General features: G+C 54.3%; 2 protein-coding genes across 2 annotated transcripts in view; one reads left to right on the forward strand and one right to left on the reverse strand.

Annotated features, from left to right (window-relative positions):
- Positions 1-23069, reverse strand: part of ACO1 (aconitase 1) — a 340782-nt gene that overhangs the window by 297720 nt on the left and 19993 nt on the right. The window lies entirely within an intron of this gene.
- FOXE1 (forkhead box E1) lies at positions 19418-20284 on the forward strand (the record flags this gene model as incomplete). The annotated part of the gene is made up of 1 exon (XM_082783733.1): positions 19418-20284. One exon carries the CDS (start codon positions 19418-19420, stop codon positions 20282-20284), a length of 867 nt encoding a protein of 288 aa, XP_082639859.1.

Consider the following 23069-nt stretch of genomic DNA (forward strand, 5'->3'; position numbering starts at 1 on the left):
CCACCTTTCCAGCCTGGCACATTTTGGATGCAGGAGTGGCACTGGGATATCTGGCATGCAACCTGTGTGGTAGCCGGGTAGCCGAGCTGCTGGGACGCATGGGGATGGTGTGCTGTAATGTCTCAGCATGCAGAACCATAGGCTTTGGAGGCCTGGTCCAAGCGATGGCAGGTTTTCCAGTGATTTCAGTGGGAACCGGAGCTACTCTCAAGAGGATGAGTGTCACAACCGGCTAAATTTTCCCTTTCAGTAACAAGGATGATTTTTCTGGTTTGTCCTCCAGAAGTGGCTTCAGACAAAGACCCTTAACACTTGCTCTGTGACTGACCTCCCTGCCTCAGAAAGAGCTGTGTCTTCCATTTCCTCCTGAGATGACAGAGAGGTGAGCAGTGTGCGCTTGAGGCCAGAGCACGTCTGGTAGTCGAGTGCAGCGGGAAGGAGAGGTCCCGGAGATCTGCACGCTCCGCTGCTGCAGCAAGCTCAAGGGCCTTCTCCTCTCGGGCACGATGCACGCTGTGTCACCGCAGGAATGCCTGCCCAGCCATGCTCTGACAAGGAGGCTTGAGCCCACACTTAGCCACTCAGCGGCTCGTCCAAGGGGAGAGGGGGAAGAGGAGCCGCTGGGGACGAAGTGTCCCCGGGGAGGTGATGCGGTCTGCTGCCCTGAGAGCAGCGCGCCCTTCAGAGCCAAGCACCGGCAAGAGGAGCGCGGGGAGGGCAGAAATGGGAAGGCGGAGAGGAGATCTAACAAGAAGATTAGATTTTAGGAGGCTTTCTCTTGCTTTAACATTTCTCTGGAGCACTGCTCCATTGTTCCTGATGGAGGGGTGCTGGCTGGCTCTCTGGGCTGCTTCTGTAGGGTGATTCACTTTGTTGTTGACCGTGGCCAGACACAGTCCTTTTGGGTTACCAAATTATGAGTGGCCCTTTATGGAAAAGTCTTACTGAAGGGAGATGTTTAGGAGAAAGCTATACAAAGAAGTGGTGGCAAAACAAATAAATAAAAACAACTTTCATGCCACAGAGGGTATGCCCAATTTCGTAAACGGTAAGAAGTGGAAGAGAAGGAGAAAAGAAGGTCAAGGGGCTACCCAGCTGCTGCCATCCACTGCCAAAAGCAGTTATGGAGAAGAGAGGCAAACTTCTCACAAGTCCACAGGTGAAGGACAGGAAGCAATGGGCACAGGTTACAACAGAGAAAGTTCAGGTTGGATATACAGAAAAAAAAAAATCCTTCCCACAAGAGTGGTACTGCTCTGGGACAGCCACCGGAGAGGTGATGGGATCTCCATCCTTGGAGATGCTCCAGACTGACAGGACAAGGCTCTGGGCAAGCTGACCTGGCCTTGGTGAGCCTTGCTTTGAGCAGGAGGTTGGGCTGAAGACCATGAGGTGAAAACCTTTGTGTGATTCTTCAAAAAGCTTCTTTGGACAGACAGCCAGCTCATGGCCGAAACAGCCTTTGGATGGGCTGCCATTCTGTGGCGATTTCCCCATGCTCTGCACCAGGTGGGAAGGGGTGTGAAGGACACAGGACGACCAGGCAGGGCTCTGCAGGGCAGGAAAGGCAGCAGCAAAGTTTTTGGAAGTGCCCACAAACTTGTTCCTCTTGTGTTCCTCTACTCTCCGGAGAAGGCCTCGGGCCCACAGCCTGCGTCAGAGCAGAGCTGGGCCTCTGCTTGCATGTCAGGAGAGGCAAAGGAAGACAACGGAGGGGCAGCGTGCAGTTAGTAACAAGCCTTCCCCTGAGGTTTCATGAGTGCAGGTTCTCCCTGCCTGCCTCCCCGCTGTCCTCGAAGCAGGGCGCTCACACTGCAGGGCTGCTGTACCCCGGGTTGCTGCTCTGGCTGTTCCTTGCAGGTTTGCTGCCCATTTCTTTTCTCAGGCAAGGTATTCTGTGCTCTTATAAAGCATTTATTGAAGAGATTGCTCACCTTCTATTTTTTATATATATATATATATTTTTTAATTTAGGATTTCTGCACCCAAGGCAAAGATTAGGGTGGCAATGCACCTAGAAGTACTTCAGAGCATCCAGCTGGCTTGCGCTTTTACATGTTATCACAAGCACAAGCTCCCTTCCACCTCTCAATATTTCTCACCTCGTAACAGAAATGCCCCAGATATGACAGTGACAAGCTAAATGCACTGCATGTGTTTGAGGCCTGCCCACCAGCTCCTTTCTTTTCTCTCCAGCATACGTCATCCAAGCTTTCGGGCTTCTCTCCTTTTAAAGCCCAGAGAGTCCTTGCCAACAGTCCTTATGTAAATGGAAAATTTATGCACACACACCCATGCATGTGCAGTCATCCCTTCTGCTTGCTCACATACTCTCGCTCTCTCAAAAAGGCTGTCAGAAATCTCATATTTTCCACTCAAGGCCTCTCCTTCCAGCCACAAACTACTGGACAAACGTTGAGGACTTCATATACCTGCCTGTCAGATCCAGGCGTGACAAGGGCCTGGTGGTGTTTGCTTACTGTCCCAAGAGGGCTGTAAGTCTAAGTTTTAAAAACTGCTTCTCAGACTGTATCCAACTGCTGTGCACCCACACAACACCCTTGGGGTGGTTGTACCAGGAGTACATCCATGCACCGTGACCTGGCCTCCTTTTAAACTGACCTGTGCCTTAGCACGAAAGAAATGGATAGTTCCAGCTAAGTCTCAGTACCCCATTTTCCATCTTATCCCCCTGCCAACTCATCTGACATCTTTGTCAGAGCAAAGTAACCGTTAAGAAAATTGCATTTAATGTTTCTGATGCTGTGATGCATGGCATTTTACTTCTGCAGACTGCAGACAGCAGAGTGCTACTTGAGGTTGTGCATGCAGCATGCTCCCATTGCACAGGCAGTATGAGTTCCCTGCATTTTGTTTTCTGCATTTTATGGCACCTGGCATCACGTGCTTTCACCTTCCTATCCTTTGAAAAGAAATTGCAGAGCCTGCAGATTTCATACTGCAACAAAGGTGGCCAGCAGATCAGATCTGGTGACCTAAAATAACAGCCCCAATGTAGTAAGAGCCACACCGATAAATCTGAAACATCTCAACTGTATAGAAGATTTTGTGTCGGAGGAAGCAGTTTTAGGTTTTCTCCCTTTTCCGCCTTTCTTCCATCTGAAATCTGCAGAGGCCATGCAGGAAACCAGGGAAATGTGACTCACACTCACTTATACCCGTGAGTGATCCTGGATTTTCACCAGTCCTGCCCAAACTGCAGCTAAAGGCGCTGAGTAAACAGGAGGATGGTAATTATAGCAGTCAAATGGCCTTGCCAGCATCTTCAATTTAATTTCATTTATGTGACTAATTAGTATCCCTTGAAGATCTACGATGTGCCTGTCACATGGATTAAAAAGCAAGCTACTGATAAAAACTAGCCATCAGTGCAAAGTCCTATTTCTGACTGTTCCTGAAACAGATCCAGCAGGCATCTGCTCTCGGCTCACCACCCTGAGGTAAACTAGCTGAAGATTGAGAAGAAAGGTGCTGCTGGTGGTGAATTCACAGCTGGCGGAGGCACCGGGTTGTCCCACGCTCCTACGCGTGTGGGAAGCCTGACTGCCAGCAATATTCGGGGAGTGGGGACTCGGTGGGGACACAGGGAGGATGCTGTGAAGGTGAATGGGGCACAGGCAGTGCAGAGCAGGAGCTCCTCTCCGCACAGATGGAGTTACAGGGGATCCTGCTTTGCCTCTTCAACAACCAGGGGTGAGCCCGCTTGCAACAACAGCACGATGGCCATGAGAGCAGCTGCTTCCCTCCACGCTTGAAGGAAACTGGCAATATTCTTCTTTTTTTTTAATGAAAGGTTTCTACCTGCCTGACAAGGCAGAATGGATCTGTCACACTCCGCTTTGGCCTCTGAGGTCAGCAGAGAGAGGTGGTGCGGGCATCTCCCTGCCTCTCAGCTCAGCCCTCCCTGCCAGGAGAAGGCTTGCTTCTGAGCAAATGCCTGCGAGAGGACCAGTTCCTGACAACACATGGCAGCAGGTGATCCATAGCATTCCCTCCTTTTCACCTGAACCAGAGCAAAACTGCCCACTGACCCTCCGCATCTACAGCTGGAGAGCTCTGGTGTGCCACAAGGCAGTTCCACAGCGTTTTCACTGTAGGCGACATTTCAGTGATATACAGCCGTATGTCACTACACCAACCGTCTTTGACTGCTGTACAGTATTGCCTTTACCACAGCCATCTGCTTCAGCGAGAGCAGATCTTTTAAAAAAGACACGCTGAATCTTAAGGCCACACAATTAAATTGCTGATGAACCAGTAATCGAGTCATCCATGGTCTGATTCCTCACTGACAGGCTTCTGTCTCAAAAATGCGAGAAATCCCTGAGTAAAAAGTGTGGAGCTGTCATCAGATCTGGAGATGCAGAGCTTTGCAAGTTATGAGGAATTCTTTTGTTGGTGTGCAAAAGCTGTAACAAGCCACTTCAGCCTCCAGCGCTGAAGCCAAATCTGGGTGGGATTTGCCAGCAAAGAAAGCAAAGGTCTCACCAGCACGGGCACTATTGCCCAAGGCTGCAGCTGCTCTCCTAATTTACCAGGGTGCTGGTATCCACGATCAGCACTGCCTAGAAGGGCTATTTCTGGGGACACACAGTTGTCAATGAGTATTACTGGAACTGCATGCCTTAAAAAGAAGACAAGAGGAACAGGCATGACAGTCAGTAGGTTTTTGAATGAAAATGGGGGAAAGGAGCAGCCCTGTCTCCCTGCTAAGTCCTATTTACTTGATGTATCAATCTCCTTTATGCAGGAAATGTTGACAATGCTGATGATGCTTGTGATTGATTATTAATACAATGCCTTAGAGGTTACACCATGAACAGAGACACCTCTTTCCAGGGTACCAACATGGAAGAGAAATGTGGAACAAGCACAGGACATAAGTAGCTTGGGGAAGGGGAGACAGCAGCACAACTGCGTCGTTTGCCTGATAAGTCAAAATTATGTTCTGCAGGTTTTACACATGCTTCAGGAAGGAGAGCTTTAAATAGGAATCGGGAGAATGATAACATGCGGATGAAGCATTGAAAAAAGCAGAATGGTGTGGGGCCAGTGGAACAGAAGGAACTGTGGAAGAGTGGGAAGTATTTGCTTCTTTTTGTCAAGCGTCTCTCCTAACAAGGAGCCCTACTTCAGCTCCATGCTGTCAGACATTTTAGATCTCGTACAGGAAAATTGCATCTGCAGCAGTGAACATGTCTGCAGGAAGATCCTGCAGGGTTGGATGGGTTGCTTTTAAGGGTTAGGACTTTACTTTTATACTTTGTGAAAATCATGATGTTGACTGAAGCCAAAATTCACAGATGGGAGGAAAAATGACAGCAGTCTGTTCTTGAGGAAGGATTATTCTGTCACGCAGGATACAATAGAGACCTCCTCTTTTACTACTTTAACAAGTTTTATTTCATGCTGGAATTCCTGCTTCAGAAAGGCACTGTCATGGGAAACGGATTCTGCCTGGAGACCAAACATTGTTCAGGATATCCCTTCTACCTCTGCGTGCTATTCAGCATTAAGGCGGCTCTAAGCAAAATCCTGAGACTATTGAAATCTCTTTCTTCATCTCCCCCTTTCTTTTTGACAAGTGTGTAACAAGGATGCAATTGTTTGGAAGCCCGGTGGTGAAGAGAGCAGAGAGTGAAGCCTTCAGACGTGCCTCAGTGGTTTAGAAACCTAACCCCAAGGCTTGTGAAAGAGTTCACTGGAGGTCTTAGGTAGGGTTGAGCTTCCCCTCAGGTCTCTAGACACCAACGTAAAGGCACTGGAATGCCTCTAACAGCCGACCCTTTTGCGGATGTTCCCACCTAGGATTATCCCGGCTCTAGGGCTGAAGAATAACCCTTGGCCAAGTGATGGATCACAAGCCCTTGTCTTTGAGTATCTGCAGTTTGTGTTGGGTAGCCGCCCGTTCGACCAACAGGAAATCGTTTCTTCGTCAAAATGACTAAAGCTTTTGAAAGATGAAGGCAAGGGTTCCTCTGACGAATCACCAAAGGGCTGCATTTGGGGAATATTGTTCCTTGTTACCCAGAAGCTACTTGGCAGCCTGCTAGCCGTGGAGCACGAACACAGCGAGGACACGCAGGTATTGACTGGCGAATACAATCGGCTGTCAGAGTCCATCCCAGCCCCCAAAAGCGGCCTGTTTATTCCTTCAGCTGCTAGGTCACCTTGTGCTTCAGGTGTCTGCTGGACCTTGGAGTGAGTGTGTGCGTGGGTCCAGGCTCTGTGGAGCCATGGGAGCGCTGTGAGCACCTCTGCAGTGGACACCTACATCCCACACCATGGGGACACCGTGGCCCCTTTTCTGGGGACACTTTTGCTCTGTTTCCTTAGTGCTCAGCACCCTCCTTTCCAAGCCCATCACATCTCCCTCTCAGGGGCATGGATGTTTAAAGATCATTCGGCTGGAAAGGGGGGCCCGGGGTCAGCATCTCTTGTGCTCCTGCTCAGAGAAGTGCTTACACATCCCACGTGATGCCTGGTACACGCAGCAGCACTCCAGAAATCCCTGGAGCAGGACAGGCACAATGGACCCCTCCTGGCAGGGCCAGCTGTGACTGCCAGGTGGCCGCCTCCTGAGCCCCAGTTTCCAGCCAAAATAGCATGGAGATCCAGGAGAAGCCCCTCATGAGACTTGGCACCCGCCACCGCTGCTGGTGTGGTCAGTGAATGCACCCTGGCATCCCTGGGGGACCAGGAGCCCTGGGAGCCCGTCCTCATCCCTGCAGGCTGCCAGACATCCCCAGTGATCCTGCCCTGAGCACTGGGAGCAAAAGGTTATTCCAGCTCAACCCCAGCCCTGGCAGCAGGGGTAAATTGCTCTCTGTCTGCCCAAGAGCTGCCCTGCACAGTAGGACAGACACAGCCCAGGAGAACTGTTGGGCCCATGAGCTCTAAGCGCCTCCATCACTGGGCCAGGAGAGGTGTTTGGGCAGCAGACCTTGATCCCAAGTTCTTCCATACAGCAAAACTTCTACTCTGACTCAGAGTAAAACCAGAAAGAAGTATTTCTCTTTCTGCTGCCTCTCTCCCCAAGTGACCCCTCCATATACCGTGCACCTAAAAGCCCTTTAGGCTTCCAAAACAAACCGAAAAAAATAAAATAAAATCAAAGAAACGGAGTATGATGAGAACCAAAAATTGGAGAAGGACCTCAGGCATCATTTAGGAAAGGCGCAGTGTCTTGCTCTGGCACTGTGCCACCCATGCTCGATGCCTGGAAGGCTGGGAAAGGTTCTGGGGAGCAAAGACCGCTGTGCAGGAATGCTTTAAGGCCTGAGTGGTAATGAGTCAGTGCTGAGGTTTGGACGCATGTTTCCTACTTAGCACCTGCCAAATGCACCAGACCTCGATGAGGAAGGACACGGAATAACATTATCCCTGGTGCACAGACAGGAAATGGGAGCTGAGCAGAGGGAATACTTTCCTAGGATGAAACTGGGAATTGGCTGCGGGTCTGGGACGAAAATACACGGGTTTCAGTCTCCCTGGGACATAGATGGAAAAGTGCCCATCCCGGTCCCATAGCTGCTGCTGTTCTGTTGGTTACCTGGCGAAGGAAAGGAGGGGAAGAAGAGAGAGTGACTCCATGCTTCTGAGACAGAACCGCTTCCTAGCTGTGAAGGAGACAGGGCAGAGCAAAAGAGCAGTGCTCTGCCCCTGGGATATTCCTCCTGTCCTTCTTTCCTTCGAGGAAAAGAGGGGCTTCGAGCCCCTCGAGGCAGGGAACTGGAGCAAACCCCTCAGCAGCTGCTCCCCCAGAAGATCCAGCCTGGGAGGCGGCCCAGGCCACGTGCCTTCACCCACCTCCTGTGGCAGCCGCAGCGAGGTTGAGCAATTGTCAGGCAGGAATTTGATCGGGAGCTCCATCCCGGTTACCAAAGACGGGTTGCATCAGGCTGGCATGTGGGTGCAAACCCTCTTTATGCTCTGTTTGCACTCGTTCTGGCGCTGACCCCACCGTGAGCTCACTGGAAAGCCGCTTCGTGCACGGCAGCCCTGCGAGATAACGCTTCTCTCCACACCCAGTGCTGGCCCCAGCATGGGAGGGGAGCCCGGGTGGATGCAGCCAAGCCAAGATGCCGGCAGGAGGGTGGGCAGGGATGGTGGGGGCCCTGCACGGACTGGGGAAGGGGCAGGCTTTGGACCAGGGGCCAGCCGCTGTGGGGAGGGCTTTTGGTGGGCAGAACAGTGTGCGAGGCAAGGCGGCTGAGCCCTGTGGGGGAAGGAGAGGTTGGGGTGAACATCTCCTAGCTGGGGCCAGGCCTGAAACGCCGACAGGAGCTGACACTGCTTTTCTGACCAGAGCGACGACCCTCATTCCCCTGGGGTTGTGTCTGAAAGCACACACCTCTTGGCCACACGCTGTTACGGACACGGGTGACTCCTGACCCAGATCAGCATCTGCATGGGCAGCTGTGCTGAGCAGCTGGGTGTACGAGGGAGAGCCCGAGCCCTGAAGCGCTGAAATAAAAACCCATTTTCCAGTTCTGTAGCAGCGGTGGGCCTCGGTGCCACAGGCATGGGCAGAAAGTACCAGGAGGTGAATGCAAGCCTGCTGGCAGTGCCCTCGCCTGGTGTCCCCTGCTCCTGGGGGACACCTGCCAGAGCAGCCAGGCAGCATTTGGGATGAGACAGGCGGCGACCACTGCTCCAGCCCAGCTCCTGGAGGGTCTGGGTATCCTGAGAGCATCCCCAGTGGCACCCCTACCCAGCACGAGGGGTACAACCCATCCAGTTTTTCAGGCTGCGAACACGTTGCGGGTTTCAGGTTGCGCCGGGAGGACATTCCTCTGGCGCTACACTCCCTGCAGGGCTAATCCGCAGGGGAATGCGCCTGCGAGGTGGGGCCACCCTGGGGCTGGCGGGCTGCAGAAGGCAGTCACAGCCTTGCTGTGCTCATACACCAGCCTCTCGCATGGCCTGAGCCCCGTAGGAGACTGGAGAAGGTCCACGTCAGGTCTTGGGTGCTCTGACATCTCCCACGTGTTGCTGCTGGAGATCCTTTGTCATCCCCAGCCTGCTCTGCTGACAGTAATGTGTGTGCCCAATGCAGTCTGAATAGCTTGAGACCCCACAGCTCTCCGCTGGAGCCTGCCACAGGGACCCCAGCACGTCAGCGTGTGCCACATGTAGGCACCGAGGGGCCTACCGGGTCTCAGATCGCCCATGCAGGCCTGCTGTGTGCCTGTGGTCTGCAGAAGAGGACCTGCACCGATGGGGAGGCTGCACGCAACACTAATATTCTGCCCATTCCATAAATAAGCTCTCTTTAAACCTCTTAGTGTTTTACACTTCTCAGTGTTTCAGTGATCTTTTCTAAACGACTTCCTCATGTGAGGACACCCTTTCTGCAAGTGCTGTATCTCTGCTATAAACAAGTATCAAAAATGGGATAGAAGAGTGTCCTCTGTGGCCCCATCATGCCTTTGCTTTTTGCTGTTATCACACCAATATTTTTATCTGACATGTTGAAATGTTTTTAAAAAAATAGTGGGAAAATGACCCTCTCTAATCCATGCTCTGGAGAGGGGCTCTCAAGCAACTACTCTGCAACAAGATAAGTATGTCTACAAAGATTTCAGGTGGAGAAAGCATGCTGCAGTTAAAAGACTTGTTGAACAATGCAGAGGAGAGTGATGTCTGTGTCTAACAGTGCTTCAAGAAATCCAACCTCCCCCCCTTTACCCTGCCTGGATAGCTAGGCTGGACTTCTGTTTTCACCCTCAGCTACTATGTTGTCCTTGCTAGAGCAATCTGGTTGCAAATAACCTTAAATCTTTGTCGAAACTACAGTGCTGCTCTGTTTGGACTTGGCTGGTGTAACCCCTGTTAAAAAATGCAGAAAATATTTCAAAGTTAAACTTTAAAAGGACAGCCATTGTTTTATTTGTGTTTAATTAAAAATAATAATAATAAAAATTGTTTTCCAGTCCCATGGTAATTAGCAATCCAATCTACAGCTCCCATGGGAAAGAGCCTGGAACAAGTGTGCTCGAATATTGACTTGCTCTAGACATTGCCAAGGTGTTGAGTACAGCAATTTGTTGGGAGGGGGTTTCCAACTTTGTCTCTGTAGCAGTTAAACTGTCATGCTCCAAACCACAGAGTTTTACTACAGCCTCCATTTCCCTTTGTTTTACCTGAACTTCTCATCCCGCTCTGCAAATCCTATGCCAGAATGAGTCATTCCTGCAGGACTAGCTCTTATTTTTCTGCTCTCCTGTCAGTGTTGCCCAGACTAGTTCAGAGGAGAAAAAAATGACACTCCCCATTCAATAGAGCCGTATAACAAGTGACTGAAAGAAATTACCTCCAGTGCTCAGCTATTTACACTGCACCAGCAAGGAACACCCCATCTGCACGGCACAGTGCAGCTGACAGGCCAGTGGCCTCCAGCACGAGCGCTTATGGTAGTTTTACCCTGCTGGGCAGCTGAACTCCAACATAGCTGCTCTCTCACTTCTCAGAGGAAAAGGGGGAGAAAATATGATGGAAAGGACTCAGGGGTTGAGATAAGGACAGGGACATCACCCACCTTTTATAGTCATGGGCAAAACAGACTCAGCATAGGGAGATTAATGTAATGTATTGCCTATCACTAGCAGACTAGAGCAGTGAGAAATTAAAAGCAAACTACAAACACCTTTCCCCCATCCACCTTCTTCCACCTCCTCCCTCTGAATGGCACAGAGGAATGGGAAATGGGGGCTGCAGTCATTCCCTAACAATCTGTCTCCACCGCTCCTTCTCGGTCCCTCTCTGACCCTGCTCCCCGTGGGGTCCCTCCCAGGGATGCCGTCCTTCCCAAATTGAGCCTGCGGGGGCTGCCCACAGGCAGCAGCTCTTCAAGCACTGCTCCCACACGGCTCCATCCCACGGGGTCCATCCATCCCCCAGGAGCAAACTGCTCCAGCACGGGTCCCCCACGGGTGGGCGGCAGCTCCCCCCACACCCCCTGCTCCTGCGTGGGCTCCTCTCCACGGGCTGGGGCCTGCTCCTGCGGGGGCTCTCCATGGGCCGCAGCCTCCTCCAGGCCACATCCAGCTGCTCCACCGGGGGCTCCTCCACCCATGGGGGGGCTGCAGCGTGGAGATCTGCTCCATGTGGGACCCATGGGCTGCAGGGGGACAGCCTGCTCCACCAGGGGCCTCTCCCTGCACAGCCCGCAGGGGAACTGCTGCTGCCTGCCTGCAGCACCTCCTGCCCTCCTGCTGCACTGCCCGTGGGGGCTGCAGGGCTGGATCTCAGTCCTCAGTCTCCCAGTGGCTGTTGTGCTGCATTTTTGTTTGTTTGTTTTTTCCTTTCTTAAATCTGCTCTCCCAGAGGCACAACAGACATCGCTCCCTGGCTCAGCTCTGGCCAGCAGCAGGTCCCTTTTGGAGCAGCTGGAGCTGGCTCTGCTCCGACATGGGGCAGCTGCTGGGCTCTGCTCACAGAGGCCACCCCTGCAACCCCCTGCTACCAAAAACTTGCCATATAAACCCAATGTAGTGATCTCCCCAGGCAAGGGCATACACCAGTGCTTCCCACCTGAGGAGCTCCTGTGAGACCTCCAGAGAAGGAGGGGGGATGCTGTGCTGCTCATGGGATGTTCTTGCTGCCTGAGCACCAAGGAGCGGTGCTTGCTGGCTCCCTCTGCTCCTCCTGCCTTGGGGGTGGATGTCATCAGGCGTCTTTTGGAGGCCCCCTCTCTCTGGTGACAGCTGAGGTCAATCCTGTGCCTCCTTCACTGACTGTGTGGCTCAGGAGGGAGAGGCTTCTGCTCTGGGGCTTACCTTCTGAGAGCAGGTCTTACCCTGCCCCTGTCCCATACACCTTTCCTTGTGTTCACATATAAACAAACATTTGCCACAGAAAACATACTTTATTTAATTATGTATGTATTTATTTATTCATTTGTATTTTGACATTTCATTTTCCATCCTTCCCTTGTTCTTTATTTCTGAAAGTCATAGAAACACTTTCAAATAGCAAGACTGCATTGACTTTTATTTAACACAACAAAAAGGAGAGAAACTTGAAGGCCTCAAAGATGCTGTTCTCCTTCCTATTCCCTGTCCAAAATATGATCCTGAAAGTGATTGTTTAAATAATTTCTGGAAGATCTGTTTTCTGATAGTGGTCTAGCATGGTGGCAAATCTGTGATTTGCGTATGAAGACCTAAACTGCATAAGCAAAACCACCAGGGCCAGCTGGGAGAAATAAGATCTGAGCACCTGGCAGGTTGAGAAGCCATTTTGCGTGTGTCCATAAGTCATTTTCCTATATCGTTGACAGGATTAGAGCTGACTTGACAGAAACTCCTGGGAACTGTGGTTCAACCTCACAGTGTCTCTCACGGTAACAGAGAGAATTGCAGGAATAGTCTGGCCCAGCCTTTTGCGGAAAGCAGGGTTATGCACCAAGTGAGGCTGGTCTTCTCGCAACCTCAGGCCACAGCCAGTTAGGCTTTAACAAGCCCAAAGGACCGGGATCCCACCGTGTCTTCGGGAAGCCTGTCCCAGGGCACAGATTGCACACGTGAAGTACAGACTGGTAACTGCACAGTTCAGAGCACTGTCCAAAATGTAGGTAGATCTCTGAAACTGTATGCTGCCTCTGGAAATGCACACCGTGTAGTTACAGTCTGTGCTTCTAACAGAAGCACAAAACTTAAAAGCCCGTCTTTCTATCCAGATTAGTGTGACCTCCACACTTTTGGAAATACACATAGCCTCAGGTAGATGCTGAGGTCATATGTGAGAGAGCAGGTGCTTATCTAGCATAAATCCACACAGGGCTGTTAACTGCAGTAGGACCCACAGCCTTTGTAGTCTTGTCAAAGAAAAGTTTGAGAAAAACTTGAGAAATAAACTGTCTCCTCATCTGGGAGTAGATATTTTGCTATGGGCTCAAGAAAAACTCCAGTGAATTTCTGTGGGTATTTGTAAGTAGGGCACTGTTTGGCAATTACCACAGTGGTAATGGGTCAGAGAGTGCTAATGAGAACAAAGAGGCCCAGGGAAAAAAAAAAAAGAAGAAAAAAAAAAAAGAAAAAAAGAAAAGAAGAAAAAAAAGGAAAAACCAGGAGCCCTTTGTAAAAGTATTTGGATTTTGCCCACCACTGCCAATAAGCCTGAACTACCCCTGCTTTACATTTTGTTCTGGAAATAAAGGCTATTTACATCCCTCACTCATGGAATTAGAGCAGCAGTTTGAAGTGCTGGGTGCTGCCAATTCACTGTCAGTGCCTAACGTGCCTGAATTCACCGATGGCAGATGGTATTCACAGTTTTCCTTACAGCCAGGTGTAATTTGCCATTCGGTGTTGTGTTAACGCAGGTACATGTGTGCACATTAGTGCAGATGCATATGCCATTTTAAGCCCTGTGTTTTTTGTTTGTTTGTTTGTTTTGTTTTGTTTTGTTTTTCTTTTTCTTTTGCCCCTGTCAAGCCTCAGTGTGATCCTCCTGGCAGAAGCAGCAGATGTGTTCAAAGAGACTGGAGAACAGCAGAGTGCAGCCTTTTGCAGAGCAGGGGATTTGTGGAAGCACCAAGCTTTGGACGTGGAGATGCCTTTATGTCTGGGGAGGAGTGGACATGGTGCCTCAGAGAGGTGTCATCGGGTGGGGAAGCAGGCAGATGCAAGACTGCTGCTCATGCTGCAGGTCCACATGGATGATATCCAATCGCCCCCATTTCAAAGCCAGAAGATGGGGAGCAGATATTCAGGTCATTTTTTTTCATTCTTGGGGTATTTCCAAATTGAAGAGTCTCATATCTGATTTGGGTATTGCTAAGCAATTTCCTTCCTTGAGACAAACTCTCAGCCCACCTACAAGACTGATGACTACCAGACTCTGCAGTTAGGTAGGCTGTCCACCAAGCAGTACAAGTCTGTGATGGGAAAGCAACTGTGCAGGATAGCACTTACTTACTCATCTGCTCTTACAGCCCCTGCTCTTCCTACTGTTCCTCTTTCACTGCCTAAATTCTGGAACAAAGGAATGCTTCTGTTGCTGCACAGCTCTGATTCATCCAGAGAGTGGGCTACCTTCTGCTTAGACCAAGATAGGGAATGAAAGTGATTTGGAACCAAAGTAAGGTTTGTAAAAATTATAAATCACAGAGGAGATTAAAATTTCCCACCATTTTCCCATTATTAACCTTCTGCGATTAATATTGAGTTATAATGCTGTTTCATCAGTGATTTTCCTTGGCCTTGAGAAAAACAAACAAACAAACAAACAAAAAAAAACAGAGCTGCTCACAGCACTGCAAGTTTTACATGCTCTTTAAAGACCAGTCCTAGAAATCTGTGACATTTTTTTCACATTTTTTTTGCTCAAACCAAGGAGACGCTGAGATTGAAAGTCTTGGATTCCAGGCCAAGACCTGGAGGAGAAAACGCCCTGGTGGGCACCGCTTTTTTTGTCCGTCCCTTCAAGATCTGTTCCACAAAACAAACATCTCCACCTCCAGCAAAGGCTCCTCATCTTCTTCCAGCTCCAGCCCCCTTCCCTTCCTTTCCACGTTCCCTGCCTTTCTGTGGTCCTCCTTCTCCTCTTCCTCATCCTTCCTCCTCCTTTTCCTTCTCCTCCTCCTCCTTCTTCTTCTCCTTCCTCTCCTCCCCCTTCAGCTCTTCCTCCTCCTCTCCCTCCTCCTCTTCCTCTCCTTCCTCCTTTTTCTCCTTCTTCTCCACCTCTTCATTTTCCTCCTCCTCTTTCTCCTCCTTCTCCTTCTCCTCCTCCTCCCCCTCTTCCTCCAAACCTTTTATTTCCCTTCTTTTCCTGCTTGGCTGTCCTCTCTGACCATGAGGAAATCAATGCTCAACCTCCTGCAAGCTGCAAGTGCCACAGAATAAACAGAATAGAACAAGCCAACTGAGGAAATTGGTTACTAAATTATAGGAAAACTCTACTGCAATTTGCTAAAGACCTTTAAATGGCTGTGTTTTCGGTGGAACAACAAGAAGGCCATTAGCAGCAAAGAACACAACCAAGAAATCTCTCCTGCCTATTAATTTCCCAGCACTACAGCATGGCTAAAATTACCTGTTCCCTTTCCACTCCACACTGAAGTGCTGGTCAGAAAAAGGGCAACGCTGTCCAGGGCTGTGCGGTTCTGTCTGCAACGAAGGAAAAAGAAAGGAAACATTTCTTTCCAAATGGCTGACTGAAATACAGCAAGATACTTGCGAGGACTCTTTGCTGACATTAAGGCAAAGTAATTAAATAATTAGTCTCAAATAAAATAACAAAAGCAATAAACTACCCTGTCCAAATGGCCACATCCCATCATCATCATCATCTATCGGGCACCAGGTTTCGCCGCTGGCTGCTGAGAGGGATGAAGCAGCACTCCTGCCAGCAGTGCCAGGCTTCACATGGCACAAGCCCAGGGTCCAGCCAGCCCCGCAGAGGTGGCAGGCTCAGCAGACGGGTCCCAGCAGGGCACCCCCGAGGGCAGGAGGTGGTGGGCAGCAGGAGATGTCGGTCCTGCAAGAGCCACCACCGTGCCCCGTGTGCTTGGACCTGCTACAGGCTGAGCGAATGCCAAAGACGTAGGCCGCTATTAGAGGGGATTAAACCTCTCGAAACTGTTGAATGACTGGCCCAAATAGAGCATTTGAAAGGCAAAATAGAAAGCTCTTATTTCCATGCCAACAGCCCCGATGGCTATTCAAAGATACCCATCCGGAAGATTTTCATGAGGCGCTGAAATGCACAAGCTGCAGAGGAGCGAGAGCCATGCAAACCGCACACCACCTGCCAAAAAAAAAAAAAAAAAAAAAAAAAAGCATAACAAGTGATTTTCGTCTTACAGAAGAGAGCCTGACTCTGCTTTGCACGTCCCCAGAAAAAGTCAGCTCCTCCTTGGACGGCATCTGACAGATCTGCTCAGCTCCCATTGATTTCTTGGGGGTACAAAGGCAAGAATGGGCAGCCTGATCCTCTTGCAAACCAGGTCCAGAAACATAACCAGGGGGAGGGAAGTGGCATTAATTTGGGAAAGCACAACCGATGATAACCAACCAGGCCACTAATGCAAAGTATCCATTAGTCTGTTGCTTTCCATCCCCTCTTCCGCCACGTGGCCACAGGCATGTGGCAGCTACACCTCCTCTCCCCCTCAGAGATCTCACCCTGGTCTGCACGCCAAGCTCTAGGTACAAAGTATTTCCACGTATCCACACAACCACCCCTCTGCTTTTGTATCTGGTGCCTCCAGTCAGATAAAAGATACCTTAAACTCGGTGATTTTGGACTGCCCCTTGTGGGCACAAGCTCTGGAAGCCGATGAAGGATGTCCCCATCGCCTCTCCTGCTCCAGGAGACCCAGCCTTGCGGTCCCCCCTTGGATCTTAGCAGGGGTCCTTTGTCTTAAAGTGCAGTAAGTTGTCTGGCTTGGATGCCCTTCATGCTCCCAGCAGAGGAGACCTCGTGCCAAACACAGAACCGGCAGAAAAACCAAGGGAGTCACCCCCCTGCAGAGGCAGCTGTGCTCGGGATGCAGGCTGCGCCACGGGAAATGTGTTTTCATTTCGTTTGTCTTCAGCCCATCTGATCTGGGATTTGGCACTGCTGAACACACAGCTCAGGGCACCTTGAACGCTTCTCTGCTGCTCTTGGGGCACAGAGGCAAAACAAAACCCATCTCCCTTCAAGGACGGGAGGCGTGCTGGTGCTGGAACCAAAACCGTGAGCCTGCTGCCCCTGAGGGGCAGTCCCCACGCTTGGTGCCTGCTCCCCTCGGGCCTGGAGAAGGTGGGAGAAGCCCCTCAGGTCGCAGGGCTCACGGAGAGCAGGGCCTCCAGCACTTTACTCCTGAGGGATCGCAAGGGTGTGGTTTGTAGCCCAGGAGGGACTAAGGGGAATGAAGCCTAGAGGACTGGATTTCTTCCACGGTTTGAAATTGCTCTGAGAGATCGAAGCAGATGGGATTTTGGCTGGAATAACTCTTTTGGCAGCTAGTGGTACCAACAAACCCCCGTCTCGAGAGGCCATGGCATAAAGCTCTCGTGTCGGGCACGTTCTGTAGTGCCTGGTCTCAAAATCAGTGAGCGCTTTCCTCAGCCAAAGGCAGATTTCAGCACAGGCAGGATCTGAGCTGGGGAATTCAGATGGAAAAAAAAAAAGCTGGCTCTGCTGGTGCTCTCCAAAACCCTGTCTCTGGTACCGAGAGAAAGGTCGAGCTATCGCTTTCATATGGCTAACAGTCCCGTAGGTACCACACGCTTCCTATTGCACTGCGGGTGTTTAACCAGAGTGGCATTTCCAACTGTATTTGGTAAATCAATGCTGGGGACAAGACTGTGTGAAAGCACCGGATTCTCTCTTTCCTCTATAAAAACGTTGTCCCTCCTCCAGCATCGCTGAACCAAAAAAGTGCCCGTGGACGTGAAGAGCACCAAGGCTCTTGCTCCAGCAACAGGCACCACTGTGACCGACCAGGGCGGGAGAGCTGCAGCCCAGGGTGTGGATCCCACAGCGCTCGTGACACCAGTCGTTAAGATGGGATGCGTTCCCGCGCCCAGACGGGAGGGCTGGAAGTGTTTTTTAAGCAGCCTGCTGGCAGTACCAGACTGGGGACAGCCAGCACGTCGCACAAACGCCGCCTCACTCACAACAGCTCCGCGTGTGTGGCGAGGAGAGGCGCAGGAGCAGCAGCCAGCAGGCGCTATTTCGGTACCCAGCTCACCCCGCTGCCATGCTGGGATCTGCCAAGGAGAGGGCTTTCTTGGAAGGGGTTTCTTGCCGGGATTTTCACCAGCAGCAGGAAGGGCGAAAGCAGCGTTTCAGCACGCCACCCCACCTCAGCGCACGCCTCTTTTGTTCCCCACCGCCTGCCACCGCAGACTGAAGCACGATCTGACTTTGCCCTCTGGAGGCACGGCGTTGGCATGGCGCAGCGAGGCACAGCCCCAGAGCCGCCCTTCGGAGGGCCGGGTAGGGGAGATTCGTGCCCAGATGCGGCTTCCTGTGAGCCAAGGGGGCAGAGCACGGCAGGAGAGGCAGCTGTGCTGGGGGAGGCTGCTTCTCAGTAACCCTCCCGCTGTGTTCTGCCTGCTCCAACACCGCGGGTGTCACTGCGGGAGGAGGAGGACGCTCTTGGGTCGAGCGCCGCAGCACGCGACGTGAAATGCTGCCACACAAATGATGCCAGCAGCTGGGACAGCGCGCGTGGGTCCTCGGCTGGTGCCACCCCACCCTGTATTTTTTTTTCTGCTAGAAGCTGTAGGAATATGTAGGTGGCCTGAGACTCAGCGTCCCCTTATTTAGCAAGGAGCCAGGGCTTGGGCTGGTTTTCCGCATGCCAGTGGCTCCTCACACGTGCTGGTTTTTCTCTGCGTGGAGAAATGACGTTGTGGGAAACCTCCGAGGGACCGCTGTTTCACCGGGATGCACATCTCCTTTGCGCAGGGGTCCCCGGGGGTTTGGGGGTGCCCTTCCCACAGCTGCAGACCCTGCACACCGCTGACAAGAGCTCTGGGAGCGCTGGCAGGGGGCACCAAGGCAGGAGTGCTTCCAGCAGGCCAGCACCTGCACTCGCTGCACCCCGTCCTGCCTGTCAGCCCCGCCACACTCCCACCCCATCCACTCCAGCACACGTTCACACGCACAGGGACGCTCATGCCTTGTGCCACGTGCGTGTGCACACGCGTGCATCCCGCTGCATGCTCAGGAGCCCCATGCACACCCCTCAATCCTGCCCCAGTGCCCTCGCACACCTGTGTGTACCTGCGTGTGCTCTCCCTCCATGCACGCACGTTCCTGCTCGTGCCGCTCCCTTCTCTCCCACCTCCCGGGGCCCTCCTGCAGCCCCTTACACACTGCCTGCGGAGGGTCCCCGTGCCAGCACGGCACGCACAGCACACACACACGGCACTCACTTGGTGCTGGCCAAGCCCCCAGCACCTGAGCCAGCAGCAGGGAGCCGTCAGGGCCACGCACATCCCATCCCATCCCATCCCATCCCATCCCATCCCATCCCATCCCATCCCATCCCATCCCATCCCATCCCATCCCATCCCCATCCCATCCCCATCCCATCCCATCCCATCCCATCCCATCCCCATCCCATCCCCTTCCAGGCTGGCAGCTGACATCCCGCGGCACGGGCACCCTGGGCAAGCAGGGACCCGCTCGGGGCTCGCTGCCGGGGCCCGGGGGGCGGCATCGGGGCGCTGCCCTGCCCCTGCCCCTGCCCCTGCCCCTGCCCCTGCCCCAGCCCCAGCCCCTGCCCCAGCCCCTGCCCCAGCCCGTCCCGGTGCGCGGGGCGTAGCAGGGGGAGTGCCGGCCGCCGCCGGGGCGCGGAGCCGCCGGACACGGCCCCATAAAAGCGGCGGCGGCGGCGGCGAAGGGGCCGGGCTGCGCCTCCTGGGCTCGGCGGGGCCGCCCCGACGGCCGCATGACCGCCGAGAGCCGCCTGCCCCCGGGCCCCCCGGGCCCCCCGCCGCCGCTGAAAGGGGACCCGGCGCCGCCGGGGGACGGGGAGGAGGCGGCGGCGGCGGGGACGGGGGGGACGGCGAGGGGCGGCCGCCGCCGTCGCAAGCGGGCGGCGGAGCGGGGCAAGCCGCCCTACAGCTACATCGCCCTGATCGCCATGGCCATCGGGCAGGCGCCCGAGCGGCGGCTGACGCTGGGCGGCATCTACCGCTTCATCACCGAGCGCTTCCCCTTCTACCGCGACAGCCCCCGCAAGTGGCAGAACAGCATCCGGCACAACCTCACCCTCAACGACTGCTTCGTCAAGGTGCCCCGCGAGCCCGGCCGCCCCGGCAAGGGCAACTACTGGACGCTGGACCCGCACGCCCGGGACATGTTCGAGAGCGGCAGCTTCCTCCGCCGCAGGAAGCGCTTCAAGCGCAGCGACCTCTCCACCTACCCGGCCTTCCTCGCCGAGCGCCCCGCCGCCCCCTGCCGCCTCTTCCCCCCCGCCGAGCTGCCCCCGGACCCCGCCGCCGCCGCCGCCGCCGCCGCCTCCTGCGCCTTCTCCGCCGCCTCCTGCCCCGCTCAGGGCTGCACCGCCGCCGCCCTGCCCCACGGCTACGGGCCGCTGCCCTCCGCCCCCGGCCCCTACGCCCCGGCCGGCCCCGGCCCCCTGTACGCGCCCCCGGGGCGCTTCGTGCTGCCCGCATCGCCGCCGGCCCCCGCCGGGCTCTACGCGCCCCTGCCCCACTCCTACGGCCCCGGCGGGCAGATGGGGGCCGCCGAGCACGGCCCGAGGCACGGAGCCTTCCCCGCAGCCTCCGACAGGTTCGTCCCGGCGCTCTGACCCCCCGCAGGCGGCCGGGGAGCTCCTGGGGAAACCTCACGCTCGAAGATCTCGCTCTTGAGGACCTCGTTCTTGAAGATCTCCCTCCCAAAGATCTCCCTCCCAAAGGTCTCCCTCCCAAAGATCTCCCTCCCAGAGATCTCCCTCCCGAAGATCTCCCTCCCAAAGACCTCCCCGCCGCTCACAGCTCTGCTCGCACAACCGGACCTCAGGGAGGAGGGAGGTGGGAGGACGCCTTCCCCAGCTTCGTGCACCATGGCCACAAAAGCACCAGCGTGCCGGCGGGTCCCTGCTGTGGTGCAGGGATGTGCCACGCTAGCGCTGGGGCTCGCCAGTGGGTTTATAGGGGCTGGGGAAGGTTTGGGGTGCAGGCAGGCTCTGCGAGTCGCACCCCGCCGGGGGTTTGTGCTTTGTGCTGCTGGGGCTTGGGGAGCAGCGGGGCTTGGTGCGTAGAGACTTTTCCTAGAAGTGTGCTCAGCCTCTGGAGTCCCTTCCAGACCCGGCGAGGCTGGGGGATCTCTGCCCGTAGAGGTCTTCCCGGGACGATTGCACAAAGCCCAGGCAGCCTGGTCTGTTTTGGAGCTGGAGTTCCTCTCTCCTCCTGAAACAAGTGAGAGAGGCAGGGCACGGTGTTTTCCGATCTCTGCTTGCTCTCCTTTTCTTTCAAGCTCTCCTAGGATGGAGAAAAGGCAAAAGGAGACCATGGAGAGGGGACAAATGATGGGCAAAGGCTTCCGAGTAGGTACCTGGAGAAACCCAAGCAGATCTGTCCAGACAGATCTCGCCACCTCGGGAAGGGGACTGGGGACCTGAGAGGTGCCCGGGGCTCTGGAGTTGTCAGCAGGGAGGGAGCAGATGCAGCCCCGCCGCTGCTGGCATCTCCTCATCCAGCTCCCTTTCCCCATTAAGGTGTGAGACTGCACGACCAGGGCCAGGAGAAGGTTGGTGAGAGGCTCCTGCAAACTGGTGGGGCTTTGGGTGGGGAGAGGGAGGTGGGAAAAGCAGCGGGAGGTTTGGAAGAGGAGGGAGAGGGTGCACCTACACCTACAGATGGGTAGGACCACAGGGTAACCGGGGTTGGAAGCCGGGAAGTTTCTGCTCCAACCTTATGCTCGGCAATGAGCCAGACCAGTTTTTTGGGGGGGCTATCCTGTAAAGTCTAGACAACGTCCAAGGATGGAGACAGCACAGGGGTTCCTTGTGGCACACACTCAGCACCCTGCTAATCTCACTCGGTGCCTGTCTCTCGTCCGACAGCTGCAGGCAGCTGCCAACAGCTCGGATCCTGCGGCAGAAGCTGTGGGGCAGCCCCCCGTGTGTCCCCGAGGCAGAAGACCTCCCTTCCCTCCCCGGGCGGTCAGGATGGCACACGGCAGGGTGAGGCACCCCCATGGCAGCTGGGGCTCGTCCCGGAGCTGCTGCCCCTGCCCAGGAGCTCTCTGGTGCCCCTCAGCACCTCTTCAGCTGTGCCCCGAGGAAACTGCAGCCCCGGGGCAGGACCACAAGCCTACCTCAAACCTTCGGTGTGCCGAGACACGCCTGGGGGCTCTCCCTCGCTTGCTGCTCCCCCTGCAGAGCAGCCTTGTCCCTTTCCCCGTCCTGCCTGGCCGCGGCAGGTCCAGGAGATGCTGCCCGCAGCGGCTCGGCTCGCCCAGCCCTCTCTCGCCTTCCCCTTTACCAGCTGCAGGCGGAGCTGTAGCCCTGGCTGTGGCAGCTCTCCGCTTTGGCAGCCGTCTGCGGGCGCTCCCTTCGCTCACCGCCGCTGCTCGCCGCCCCTGCATGAAGGCGAGAGGTTTCCTGCGGTGTGACGGAGGGTCCGGGGCTGGCTGTGGGGCTGGGAGGGGTGCGACCTGCAGGGATTGAAGCCTGTCCCTGTGCTAGCTCGTCCCGCTCACCTCCTTTCACAGGTCCTTTTGGTCTGGGGGGTACCTGGGAGAGGGACTGCCCTGCCTCTCGGTCGGTGTCCTCCTTCCTTCCTGCGAGCCTAAGGTTTAATGTTTTAAAACTGGTGATTTCCAGCCAGCACCTGGGGGCGTTTTCACAGCTCTGCCCCTCCGGCAGCTCCTGGGGGACACAGACAGGGCTGGGCAGGGGGAGGGAGACCTGGCTGCAGGTGGCTGCAGGTAGCCTTTATTTCCTTCTGGATTGCCTGGGCTTTGTGCAAGTCTCGGCTCAAGGAGGTGAGCCTGCTGCACCAGCATCTCCACGTGCACACACACGGGTTAATTTTGTGTACAAATAAGTGCCTTTCTAGCACCAGTGCTTTGCGCTGGGCAGCTCAAGGATCCAGGCTTGACGATCCTCATCAGCCACCTAACTAACCCTGGTCTAACCAAAGGTGCAGGAACTTTTTTTTTTTTTTTCATTTGTTTGTTTGTGAAAAACAAAACAAAACAAAACAAACAAACAAACACACAAAAAAAAAACAGAGAGAAACTGTCTCATCAGTCTTCCTTCGGCAACAGCTGACCTCAAGCCCTGCGGCCGCCAGGTGCTAACCAACCTGTGCCTCTGCTTCGGAGCCTCCCGCTGCCTCTGCCCCAGCTCTGCAGGCTGGGCTGCCCGCCTGCCTCCCTGCACAGCCCGGGATTTTGAGCAGCTCCTCCTGGCGCCGGGCGATGGGGAAGCTCTTTTTGGGAACCAGCAGGAAGCAAAGCGGGAGCCGGATGAGTCCCGTGGGGCTCCGAGCCCTGCTGCACAGAGAGCAGATAACCGCAGGGCTCAGACGCTGGGTTTGCTCTCTGCTGCTTCGCCTCTCCTCAGGTGCTGAGGACTAAACCTGAGA

The sequence above is a fragment of the Aythya marila genome (genome assembly GCF_965140915.1).
Source record: "Aythya marila genome assembly, chromosome: Z".
NCBI lineage: Eukaryota > Metazoa > Chordata > Aves > Anseriformes > Anatidae > Aythya > Aythya marila.